The sequence below is a fragment of the Danaus plexippus genome, chromosome 4 (assembly GCF_018135715.1).
Source record: "Danaus plexippus chromosome 4, MEX_DaPlex, whole genome shotgun sequence".
Classification (NCBI taxonomy): domain Eukaryota; kingdom Metazoa; phylum Arthropoda; class Insecta; order Lepidoptera; family Nymphalidae; genus Danaus; species Danaus plexippus.
In genome coordinates this window covers 5,441,913-5,456,163 of record NC_083538.1, presented here as the reverse complement: position 1 = coordinate 5,456,163, position 14,251 = coordinate 5,441,913, and the positions used below count along the sequence as shown (strand labels likewise).

Below are 14,251 nucleotides of genomic sequence, written 5' to 3'. Positions count from 1 at the left end.
GTTATTATAAAATCTATTTCAAGTGGGTGGTTCGAAGGAACCTCCGAACTTATTAGTAAATATATAAAATATGAAATCATTTAACATAACAAACATTAACTGTGATTGCTTTGAAATCTTTGTATACCCTCGCATCAAATTAAAAGTCTAAGATATGTTACAGATTTTCTAAAATGTTCATGAAAAAATTTGAAGGTACTAAAGAAGATTTTTTGAAAAACGACAACTTCTTAGGACTTATTTAAGCAAAACCTGGAGGCTACGGAGAAAACGACTAAGCAGAGGATTCACATTGCGTCACAGCCCGCAACGGTAGATCTCAGACGCGGTAGCGCCATCGGTGTACGTCCTCGGCCAGACTCCAGCGATTGCTACTTGCCTTACAATTGTTATAGAGACGAGTTCAATAATTAAGCCATAAATATACCAACAGAGTGGCGGCGAGCGGAGGGCCGCAGTCGAGTGGCGACCGCGTCGCGCATCAGACACTCACGTCAAGCGATGGACCTGAAGTTCATTCGACATTATTCTATCGGACGTCGAAGGAATCTCACCGGACTGGTTCCCGCGCAACGCGTTAGTGCGCCGCTCTGGTGAACCCTTTCGCTTGTAAATGTGCCGATATTTACATATGCGCAGTCGATCTTGCATCGGACTTTCGTTCTGCGTCCGTAGCACAACTGTACCCGAGCAGGCCGCTGCGCCAGCGCCTGCGCCGTCGCCGCCGCCCCAGCGCGCTCATCTCCTGCACTACGTGCGATGATCCACGTACGTCACCTATTACAATTTTAAATATACAGTAAAGTTTTCATAAACGTTTCTCTTCGTGCTATAATAAAAGTTTAACTACCTACTTATGTCGTCTTAACCAGTTTACATAAAATTTCTACTTGCGTAATCAAACGCCAGCGATTTTAAAATAGAGTCTAGCTCTTGCAAAAAAGTTTTATTATATAGCCATTAAGTGTAAATAAAAACTTTTGTTACTATTTTATATGTTTTTTAGAAAATCAATTTTCTACGACATTGAAAGCTTTTACCGTCCTTCATAAACAATCAACTGACCGGAAACTTTGAAAGTTTATGCAACTTTAAGTATCAGTAATGGAGAAATCTGGGAACTAGAGGTGTCATTAAATTGTGCTTAACAATAATAAATACACGACCCATTACTACTTTGCTAGATATGCTTCAATCATACGAGACCTATTCATGAAAAAAAAAAATCTCAATTATTGCAAATATTTAAAAATATCTGACAGTAGTGCTAAAACTGTTTCTTTGCTCTATCTTAAGTTAACTAGTCTAACCTGTTATGTATCAGCTAACCTAACGACGTCAAACGATCGCGTTCTCGTTTATTTTTACTCATAAATATCAACTACTTAGATTTGATAATTTGTTACTAGAAATACTGTTTTAGAGGCAACCCAAGTGATACAACTTATTTAATATGATACCTTTCAATTTTATGTTAAATGTATGTAACAGATAATAGGACAAATATAAAAAAATTCTGTTACATATTGTTAGTTTCAAATGTGGTCAGTCATATGGTATTATATTGTAGACTTGACCTCCGAGGTTTACTGGTTAGCATGCAGAGGCCACCACGACATTATTGTGTCATTAATTAAGCGTTTAATACAAGCACCGGAGCATCATTTTCAATAGCGTGGTTTATTAGTTTGAGGAAAAAGGAAGCGTCTTATATTATGACACTATTCTGAAATCTCATTATGTTGTACGTCAAACATTATAATTAATATGCAATTGCATAAATGCACTGTGTATATCCTTAATGGAATGATTGCTTTGCAATAGAGAAACAAAATTTCGTGTCTGAGTGATTTTGCAAACAATTCGGTATAGACCGGAACAGTTATAGATTATTCCTATATCTTTATATTTTTGGTTTTAATCACATATACTTTGCAAAGGTTTTCCTTTACTTGGATTGGTGATTAACAAAGCATGGATTTCACGGTACAGTGACCACGGTGGCTCCGCCCATGTGTGCTATTGCTGTGTCTGCCTGAAATACAAATCCCTATTTTGAAGCTTAGCTTCTAAGGCTATTTTTGTGTTATTTCCTAATAAATTACAATACTATAAATGATCGAAGTGGAATAATGGAACTTAGTAGCAAAAACAAAGGTAGGCTATTCACTGAATCTTAGTCTCCACACATTGATGGAATTGTGAATTACAAGGAAATACATGCAAAGACTGCTGTCATAGAAACCTATTTATACATTGGACGGCCTTATTCTTATATTTTTATGTGAGAACACATAAGTAAAGAGGTTGTTTTCATGAAAATAACGTGTTTTTTTTTCTTTTTACACTTGGAATTATTTTTAATTTAAAATTCAAAGAGATATCGTCAATAAGTTCTAATAAGAGCCTTATTCATTCTGATTAGAAAGTTCAAAATTCCAATTCAATTCTTCTAAGAACATTATCAGGTACTAGGAAAGTAGGACAAAGTTCGTACAACAAGATTATTTTAAATTTCACATTAAAGATAAAGATCTTATCGGAAATACTGTTGCATAATGGATTTTTATTTACATGATGTTTTTATAAACTTCTTAATTTATCTAGCCTAAATTATAACAAATGAATACCAGGAAATAAGAGAAAGAAACGCTGAAAACTGTTCTGAAGTTAAAATACAATTTTATCCAAATGAGTGATGCTTTTGTCAACAATTTGAACTACACAAAGTGTGCAAGTACAACTAATATTTAAAGCGTTTGTCTGAATATGGCTTTATTTTTTTACCTCGATTATACTGACTTGCTTAGTTGAATACTTATATGTATCTGTAAAAATGAACCGGTCTCAACAAATAGCCATATTATACGATCGTATTATTCAAATTCTTAGTCTTGGAATAGGTTATAGTATTAATATGCAGTCAGGAATTGATCGCGATGCAAAGAAAATTCCATTGCGAATGAAAATAAGAGCGATATTTCCATACAAATAATATAAATAGCTACTTGATGTAACGAGTCTCCTTTTCCATAGCAAAATTCGATCCAAAAATTTGAATAGAGATACAAGCTATTACCTATACATTATAAAGAAATAAGGGAGACGTACATATAGGTGAATCTCATTAAATATTTAGGGGTAAACAATTTCCAAATAAATCCCAATGTTTCAATAAATTTAATATTAGAAGACACTTGTTTTTCGTTCGTGATATTTGTTTAGCATAACATGTTTTCCAAGGTTACATGGTGTTTAATATGGTTGACTCCCTCCAGCTCTGTGGACGTCGGAATATTTATGAAAATTTATAAGGCAATAAATTTAATTGTAATGGTTCATCAATATAACCAATTTTGATGGTAATGTTCTCGAAAAACTTTAATTCATCATAGATATAATAATAATAACGGTTTGAAATCATTTTTAAAATAATGTATTGATTTTGATGTTAAAAACTAGGCTAAGACCAACCAACCCAGTCCAATAGTGTAGGAATGATTTAATAACTAATTAAAAATGTCTGAATAAACGTCATACAGGGATTGTTAAGGCATACATTATTTCAAATAAATATTGCAGAAGCAGAAACTCAAAGAAGAATTTGCAGAAAATAACCTCAGATGAGACCATATTTGAGAATATAAATTGTATTAAGGTTGTAGATCTAGAAAAAGTTCTGGAATAGTTTTATATATATATTTTTATAATTCTATTAAATAAATTAAGTGACTGCTTTCTTAAGAATGTTATATAACTTCCCTTGTTAGCGTCACATTTTTACTTTTAATCATGGGATATATTTTATCTCTATAACAAACAGAGGAAAAATTTGGGAAATCTTAACATAAATTACTTTAAAGATATGTCGCACCTAATACATTTACATTACTGAACTCTCTTTTATTTTTTTAAAGTAACGTATATAATTTTAATAATCGATTTCAAAAATTTCATAAATACATTTATGATTATTACGAATTGCTACTTCAATGATGTATTTTTTTAAATGAAAGTTTTCCTTTAAGGTCTATCCAAAAACAAATTGACTGTCGTGCTAAACGAACCTAAGTTTTAAGGTACAATGGTAACACTATTATAAGGGTATTTCGCTATAATTGGAATATCCTTTTACAAGTACAACGTGCGAACTAATAACTCATTACGGTAATTAAGCAATGTAGTGCCCGCAAGCAGCGGCGTTCCTGCGTAGGTAGATGTAATTAGTGCAATTATCCAAGCTTCCAATATAAGTTCAAAAGATATTTTCTAAGTAATCTATTTAAGAAAACAATACCCATTATGTTAACAATGACATATTGGATTCCCATGGATAACATTACATTCACAAAGAATATATTTCAATAGCATTTAGAACAATACCTACCTAAATATAGACTGTTTACGAATTATATTTAAGAAAAATGTATATATAATAATTTGATAATATATAATATTCGTTAATAAGTATTTTGTATAGAAGAACATCCTTACTCAATTAGTACCGTAATATAGACTGAAGCAATATATTATAATGTTAATATTATACAAGAAATAAACCAAAAGGCATGACTAATATCTCATTTACATCCAAGCTAATAAAGCTAGGGGCACATTACAAGTAGAGCATACATATCATCCTTACATAGGAATATGTGTATCTTTCAACAAGGATATTGTGTAGAACTTGTACTTCTATATAATGTCACAATGACAAACAAAACGATATAACAATATTGACAAAAAAATTGTTTAAATTAAAGTCCATGTCATTTTGATTTTTACAAACCATTCAGTATTAAAAATGAACAAAATGGAATACTTACATACATCCATTCGTTGAAACAAACTTTAGTCCCTATTGATAAAATCTATAAGATAATTTATCAAAAGTGTATTTAATTGACTTACATTATTTGAGTATTTGTAATTGATTTGTATTCTACATATAGTTCTAGATTAGTTCTAACATAATTGTCATGTATCTCTATGCAGATCTTTCGGAATGCATTCGTGACCTTCAATTTGACACGAGGAGCTGACACTATCGCGTTATGACAGCAATCACTGCACTCGTAGGCTTCTGCCAATGCAATCGGAACCTGCAGTGAAGTGTAATACACACAATAAAAAAAGAACTTTATTTCTAATTAAATAAAGTACATATCGGAAGCCCTAGTGTATATTCTTACAGGGAAGTGAAATATAATCCAAATTAGTAGAAATATGAATCTCAGTTGTTCTCTGTAATTTAGATTGCGTTGACTGTACACGTGTATTGTAAAAGTAGCACAAGCTGCGGTGCCAGGGAGTGATTGATATACTATACTTATTTACTTCAACATTTACATATGGCTAGTTAGAACTTCCCCCACCTTCCTCCAAAACATTCTCTTTCTGTTTGAAAAAAATTCTAAAAATATGTACAAACATAATAAGTTCATGATATTGTTTGTGTTAGTGTCCGAGAAATTGAAATAATTACACAACTAATGGGTTGCCTAAATTTGATACCTTCCTTTTATATATCCCAAAATAATGTACGGCAGGACGCAAAAAGACATAATAAATGATGCAATTTTATATTCAAAGTATTTATTATCGACAACAGATAATTGATTGTATTGGCATCTTAAATTACTTGCGGTAACGGAATTCCAATGTATGATGCTGTAACGCTCTGCGCTGCTTCTAAATATAACTGACCATCTTTTATAAACAATAAATCCGAAGAGCTGTTCAAACAAACAAAATAACTTGACCTATACATACCGAAACTAAACCGTACCATTAGTAAACAAAACAAATTTCTAAGACCCAGATTTCCTTTAGGTTACGTCTCTTATGAAGACAGACGTAAGTGGGCTGGGAGAGATTGGCTAACTATTACTTCTATGAAATGGCTATTCATTAGCCGAACACCTGTCAGGATGAGTGGAAAATGACTAAGGGTGGCCGTCAAGCTGGCATTTCAACAACTAAATTAAATGATTATCATCAGTAATCTGTTATCAGTGGTTGAAAATATCTGTCAATTGTTAGATTTTATCCAACGTTTCATTGAAACCGGGGAATGTAATCCTGTCAGCCATTCCCGACGGTCGTTGATCTAATTGAGCATTTGACTTGCTCGTGCGTGCTAATGGGCTAATTACGTACATGAGAGAATTGGTGAGTAACGTAACGTGGGAGGTAGACGGCATGGCTCCAACACATACTTACTGTAAAATGAAGAATACTATCATATATGGCAACATATTTGTAGAATGTTTTATAAGGTTGTGGGGATTTTTATCATATGTCTATGTTAAAGAAAAATATACATCAGCATCAAAGTAATATATATTTTTATATGTGCCACAGGTTTTGTAAGTGGGTGATTTTTTCATCGATATAATATCAAGACTAGTAAAGTAAAAGACTATTTATTACAAAATTCAAATTTAGGACTAATCTATAGATATCTGTAGTTCAAGTCGTATAATCTTCTGGTCTCTTCAATCAAGTCCTTGGTTGATTACCAATGTCTTAAACATAAGTAATATAAAGTGTTAAATAGTAACTTCACATATACATTTACAGAAACCTCCACTTCTGTTAGATTTTTAGAAAGTATAATGTTGTTGAATGTTCCTTGAAATAAAACACATATGATATAAAAAAAAATTGAGTTCATACTTTAAAACATTATTCCCGCTCCCGTCAAGTTATACTTATTTGAGGTAAAATAAATTATTAACATATTATATAAGTTACGTATAAAACCAAACAAATTTTATATTAAGATTTGCATTCTATAAAGTTGGTAAATTTCAGATATAAGCAGAGATTCTTAGCAGAAAATTAACTAAAGATGATAAGTTAGGAACAAGACTCGGATCCGAATCCATTCCGGCTATTAGCATAAGTTTTTTTTTTCATAGTGGTTTTGAGTTACGAAAATTTTTATTTCAAATAATTCATTAACTATTAGTGACTTTTACTTAATAAACAAGATTTTCACTACTGCTAGACATATGTAGGTAAGACATACATTAAACTTTGAAATCAGTTTTAAAACAAAGATTCCAAGTTTACGTTTTTTTTTAGCTGCGACTTCTCTGTTGCTGTTAGCCCTATTGGCTTTTACAGCGTTACCGGGAGGGGTGGGTGGCCCGATGGGGCCTACCCGTACAATTCGGGCCCGAAGGGACCTAAGTTTACGTGAAACAATATCTTACCACTGCTCTGAGTCTTTACAATATTGATTTTAAATGTATTTTGAACACGTAGTATTACAGTTTTTTTATTAAGCGTATTATACAATACGTATATATAAGTTACTCTATCATATTCAGAAAGTAAGATAATAAAATCTATTAAAATGCGTTTGCTTTGAAAGCGTCTTAATGTATTCTCAAGCAATATTACCTATTAAATTATTATCGTTGATAGAAAATATGAGCTAACCTTCCCTGGCTAGCAGAAGTAGACTCTCTTCAGAGGTTTTATCTACCATCAAATCTTAATAAAATCGCTCTGGCATCTCAGTCGTGAAATCTCAACTGACAAACAGACAAAGTCACTTTCGCCAAATATTTGGCAATTAATATAAAAAAAGAAACACGATGAAAAGCGTACATTAGAATCATTAAATAGTCGTAATCATCTGTTGGGATGACGCAGCGGATATCGAGTTTGTTATAAGTAACCAAAATTCTATAACCGCAAGAAAAACAGGTATAAAAATCCGAACAACATCTAACTTTCGCTGGCTGTTCGTATAACGGATCGCAAAAGACACGAGCCAAAAAAAGTATTAAGAAACAAGAGCAACAGTTTATTATTCGCGCGTAACGGCTCCGGTAGCCGGCTATAAGAGTGATAACAAAACTAACTCATTTAATGGACGCTTTATGACAACTTAGTGTGATTTCATTTATGCTAGCTATAAACACCGACTTTCCTTGTATATTTTATTAAGTTTCAATATAAAATTGGTCAAATCTTTGTAGAGACTTATTATATTCGGTAAGGATAAAAGTTTTTAAGCAATGACATCGTTGTTAGGTTTACGGACAAGTCGCTTTGAGATGAAAATTTTTATGAGATTTTAGTCGCATAGAAAGTTTTCTACGCATATCTAATAATGTAAGTATTTCATGCTATAAATAAACGTAGATATTTACGGGACTGGTTAGTAAGAAAATTATTTACAATGAATTAAAGTTGATTGAATGAGAGATCAATATGCATTTTCACATCATAACCAAGTATACGAACCTCTGACCTTCCTGTTTTGATTTTTTAAATATTTTTTATATAAAATATCCTTGATCGGCAACTCCAAAATACAGAAAAAAAATATACCAAAAGAAAAAGATTTTTCGATTAATGTTACAATAAATTTATAAAAAATGTGATCTCACCATAGACAATTTTCGAAATGAAAAATATATTATAAAAAAATATTTTGGTTATTCACCTTTCTTATATAATTTAAGAAATGTAACAGAAAAAAAAGTCATGATATTGATTTACACAATTATTGAGTATTTATAAAAAAATATTATTTCTTTACAAAAATGTACCTACCTGAATATTTTGATTATTAAATAATAAAAAAAATTAAATATGATAAATGTTCTGAAAGGAAAAAAAGTTATTATGTCATTATTTATATAAAAATTGTTACAATAACAGTAGGTATTTGTTATGAATTTTTTATGAACCGTATTGTGAACACTCGACGCTACCGACTTGAGCACGTGCATGTGTTGTAGATCTTTATCAAAATAAAATTACCCACCTGATAGTATAACATTTTCACTCTAGACACGTCTCATACAAACCTACAAATAATAATGAACAACTAAACTAGTTAATACGAAAATTCTATATGTTATTGCCCCAACATCGCTTATCATTTAAACCACCTGTTTAAATGATATAAGCTTAAAACAAGCGTTAACATTTAAAGTTGCGAACGTGAAAATATTAACAACAAAGGTATTACATTTAAAGGGAATGTATTATGAGATAAAAATTTTAACTTTTGTTGCCCTTATCGGACGCTGTGAGTAATAGTTTTGTGGAAAAAACAAATAACGGGTGCAGGAGAATGACTTCACTGTCATTAGACCTGTTACAACTTGAATATATCAAACAAATATAATGCAATTTTTTATTAATAAACTGATATGAATACATTTTAATATCATATTAGTAGAGCTGTAACGAAACGGTCAGTTGTGCAATTCTCGACCTAAATACTCACACAAACATAAAAATAACACATTTATAACCACTAACATATTGTTACATTAATAGACACGCAAAATTTCAAAGTACAATGCCAAAAAAATATATACAATTTCCTAAACGAAAAAATAATATAATGTAAAATAGAATATAGCTGTCCCTTACTACTTCAGCTTCCTATTCAGTTGCTGTTGACTACTCGAATCTTCCCTTGGGGTTATAACGGTGGGGAGTTTGAAAACAATGCTTAAATGGCGCATCTCGTTCTCCCACCCCGCTCAGATGAGCCGGGGCCGCGAAGTCTAGCTTTATAATTACATATTTGTTTAAGACGAGCTCAGTAATTCAGAGTGCCTTTAATATAACACCGTGGTCCTAATAGTGAGATATCGTGTTGAGTGCTAAGCATTGGATTCTGACTTTTAATTTTTTTTTTCGTAATAAGGTAAGGATTTTTTTTATAAACACCCAAATTCTCTAATTTAAATTTTAGTTTTAAAAATTAGATTTTAGTTTTTTTTTATATATAAAAATATCAAATAAATTTCTTTTTTTTTAAATAATTTATATGTATGTATTTCTGAAAATATTTTAGTGGTGATAAATTGTAATATGTATATTTCGAAAATACTTACACATATATTGTAATGAAAGTATACCTACCACCTTTTTTTTAATTGTTTTTTGATTTTATTAATTTAAAAGAAGACCTTAAAATTTAGGAAAAAAGTGTTTCTTTAAATTCATTTTATTTTAAATGCATCCATGACATAAAATAAAAAAAAAATTAAAGGACAATTTCATGACATTTTAAGCATTTAAATAAAAAATTAAAGTATAATCATGTGATATTTTAATATATACGAAAAAAATTAATAAATTAATTACTTCATATAATATTACTTCACCTTAACTTGCAATTCATAACTGTTTCGAATGTTTGAAATAATATACATATGTATAAAAAATAAAAATATTTTTTAGAAATATTAAAAGTATATAATTTATTACGGTTATTTGGCAAATAATTAGGCCCTACGTAAAATTAATATAGACGAATCTATATATATATATAAATTTTTATTAAAATTTTAAATACTTATTTTGACTGAACCTTTTTTTAATTAATTTACAAATGACGATATAAAATTCGTAATTATCTATAATAATATTAATGTTCATATACACTTTACATATACAATTAACGAAATAAAATAAAAACATATAAAACCAGGGAACACGTATATGCAATACATTTCTAACAATATGAAATACATAACGTAAAGAAAAATCTTATACGGGGAGGCGATAATGGTATATCTGGCTGGCTATGGTAGGCTCAGTGGTATCAGGGGCGGGGGGCGGGGCGATCACGGTGATCACGATCACGACCACGACGCCCACGACGCCCACGACGCCGCCGCGTCTGGAACAGCCACGGCCTCTCATTCCGACCGCGGACGCGAAGCCGCGTGCACGTCATGAAAGTCACACCTGGAGGCGTCACGATCGTACGCAAGTGATGCTACCGTCAGTCATGTGCAGCTTGAGTGTACGTGTTCCGTTGTTACCAAAACGTTGATACAATACGTGATACTAACGTCCCTCGGATACATTACTGTTACAACGTTGGATGCGTTTTAAATTTCGGGTGAGTGAGAGAGCGGCTTGTGTGACCGCATTATTAACGTACGTAAGCCGCGATCCGGTCCGATATCAAAACATTATAATAACAATATTATAAATAATATCGTACTTTATGTATTTTGTAAACATTTTACTTGGAGCAGCTTCGGTGCTTTTATTTATTTAGCAAGTTCTTAAGATAGAGCTTTATTAATGTCGGAACGGAGTTCTAATTAATGTATATATATAAAACTTATATATAATAAATTATATTTATATTAATGATACATATATTTATTTATGTATTTATTTGTAGATGTTAACGGACGCTGGAAATTTTGAATGTTTTCACCGTGACCAATGATTTGTGACTCGTTGATGTCTTTTACTTAAGAATGTTCGAAAGTGCTCTTAATATCACATCAAAAATAATCTTCTGCTTTTTAGAATGATCATCTCATCTTTAGACGGTTCAATATACTATAAATTAAAGTGTTAACATAGGAATGTCGCCTCTAACACATTGCAGGTGCACAGTTTGTCTAATATCGTTGTGTGTAACCATTTTTTTTAAATTCGCTACATTTCAAATAGAAACATAATTATTCACTTATATATTAAAAACCAAGAAAATATAAATATAATATTCAAAAAATAAATTTAATATTTTATTATTATACTCACAAAAATCAAAATTTTATAGAATTATTATATTAAAATGTACTTATGTTAATAAACAAATTATACATGTGCCGTTGAAATAAACAAGACGCGTTTATCTTTAAGCCAACCAATAGTCAGCACAGATCAAAACTTCGGATGCTATATATATTGTATAAAATTAAAACCTTTTTAAAAAAAATAAAAAAATATGTCAACTGTAATTAAATTATGAATTCTTATAATATATCAATAAAACGAACGCTCTAATAACTCATTGTGAGTATCAGACACAGTATCAGAGACAGTTAGAGGAGTGAAGTTTTATAATATATAACAAAATATATAGGAGATTTCAAGTATTCAAGTATACTATATTCACAATACTATCTATTCTATTGTTGTTTGTACGTATACGGAATAATTATGTCAGAGTCGTTAAAATACCTTATAAGGAGTGATCTAGATGAACCGCGAGGAAAAAATATATGTGCGGCAGGTATGATGTAATTGTAATGTCATCACTTATTAATTCAGAGGTTGTCAATCCGTTGTCTACTGAATTGTAAATTATGTTTTGTACTTAAATACATTGTACTAATTGTTTGTTTGTTTGTTAAATTTTATTCTATTATAGACATAAAAAAAAATATTTATAGAGTAATTTTATCTATAATATATATATATATATATATATAAATATATATATATTGAATTTTTTATCCAAACGTCAATTCATCACGCATTTTAATAGTATTACAATGTGTATGACGACGTATTTATTTATAATGAGAAATAAGATAAAACGTCAATCTACTACCGGTCCGGCACAATGTAGACCTTTGTTATACATAACGTATAATAAGAATAAAACTCGCCTTCTGGAAATTCGACCACATTAATAGTGAAAATAACTAAGATACTGTGATGTAGAGTCACATTTGATTATAATTTTCAATGTTCTTTCTCTACTAATAGAAACTGTATTAGGTAATTCAATTTTATGTCAGACGGGAAGTTCGCTGTATTCTCAAGGTTCCTTTAATAAGTGTATTTGTTTATGTGATAGTCTAATGTGATGATTGTATTGTCAACAGGTGGGTCGAGGAGAATTATGCGTGGGGCGTGCGCGTGCGCGGTGGTGTGCGCGTTGGTGGCGTTGTGCGCGGCTGCGGGGCTGGACGAAGGGACCCGCGCCGCCGCCGAGAGGCAGCTGCTGGCACTCCTGGGGCTGCCCCGTAGGCCGCCGCACACACACCGCCCTCCGCCGCCCGTGCCTCGAGCCATGCGACTCCTATACGACGAGAGCGCCATCCCAGCGGCAGCCGCCAACACGGCTCGCTCTTTCTACCACACTCCCACCGAGCTGGACGATCGCTTCCCTGGCGAGCACCGGTTCCGACTATACTTTAACATAAGTGGCGTGCCGGCTGATGAGATAGCGAGGGGTGCGGACCTCACGTTCCAGAGGGCTGTTGGAACGACCGGCAATCAGAGACTGTTATTATACGACGTCGTTAGACCGGGACGTAAGGGTAAGAGCGAGCCCATACTGAGGTTACTAGATTCGATACCACTCAGAGCTGCCGAGGGTACGGTGAATGCGGACGCTCTCGGTGCTGCGCGGAGATGGCTCAAAGAGCCTAAACATAATCATGGACTTCTAGTGCGTGTTTTAGAAGAGGGATCGGGTAGTACGGACGCTAAGTTTCCACATGTGCGTGTAAGGAGACGTGCGACGGACGCTGAGGAGGAATGGCGATCTTTACAGCCATTATTGATGCTCTACACGGAGGATGAGAGAGCGAGGGCTGCCAGAGAACGTGGAGAAACAAAGTTGACAAGAAACAAGCGTGCGGCTCAGAGAAGAGGCCACCGCGCGCATCACAGACGTAAGGAAGCGAGAGAAATATGCCAGCGTCGGCCTCTGTTCGTAGATTTCGCGGACGTTGGCTGGAGCGATTGGATCGTCGCACCTCACGGCTACGACGCATACTATTGCCAAGGCGACTGTCCTTTTCCGCTAGCGGATCATCTGAACGGCACGAATCATGCGATCGTGCAAACTCTGGTCAACTCAGTGAACCCTGCGGCGGTGCCCAAAGCGTGCTGCGTTCCCACGCAACTCTCCTCTATATCTATGTTATATATGGACGAAGTGAACAATGTGGTGCTTAAAAATTATCAAGATATGATGGTTGTGGGTTGTGGTTGCCGATGACGAAGGCGCCCCGGCCTCGAGCGGACATAGTGATAAATCGTGGACCCAGTGTATATATAGTAGTGGCCTCGACAATTGTAAATAATGTATTTGTATATATAATCTTGTAATTATTATTTTATTGAAAGAATAATGATGTAATAAAAGATATAAATATTAAATATGTAATTTTATTTAATTTAATATTTTAAATATTTTTTTTTAATACGAATGTCTAGAGTTAATAATCATGAAATATATTAGATCTGAAATTAATCATCAATTTATTTAGTAAATAGTAACTAACGATTGAAGATTTATTAACGGTAATAACAACAAGGCTAATTTTTATACTTACAGAGGTAGTGTAGATTTTTTAACTCATTACATTACTAAGGTGAAAGCAATTAAAATTGCCAGACAAAGTTCTGAACGGCTTATTGTTCCTAGTCCGCCAAAACATTTGCCGTTCCAAGAAATTAACCCAAATATTATATACACCATACCTACTCATAGGAACGGCTA

The 14,251-nt window shown here is 32.7% G+C and overlaps 1 protein-coding gene across 3 annotated transcripts; it reads left to right on the top strand.

The window, feature by feature from the left end:
- The first annotated feature begins 583 nt into the window (after window positions 1-583).
- On the top strand, window positions 584-13,908 carry LOC116768641 (protein decapentaplegic). Of its 3 annotated transcripts, none has more exons than XM_032659415.2 (2): window positions 584-768; window positions 12,624-13,908. In XM_032659415.2, the coding sequence occupies exon 2, from the start codon at window positions 12,641-12,643 to the stop codon at window positions 13,745-13,747; it is 1,107 nt and encodes a 368-aa protein (XP_032515306.2). In that variant the 5' UTR covers window positions 584-768; window positions 12,624-12,640; the 3' UTR covers window positions 13,748-13,908. The 3 variants fall into 3 exon arrangements, with proteins under 3 accessions (XP_032515306.2, XP_061383351.1, XP_032515305.2); XM_061527367.1 differs by lacking the exon at window positions 584-768 and adding an exon at window positions 9,668-9,685; XM_032659414.2 differs by lacking the exon at window positions 584-768 and adding an exon at window positions 10,686-10,891.
- Window positions 13,909-14,251: the final 343 nt, after the last annotated feature.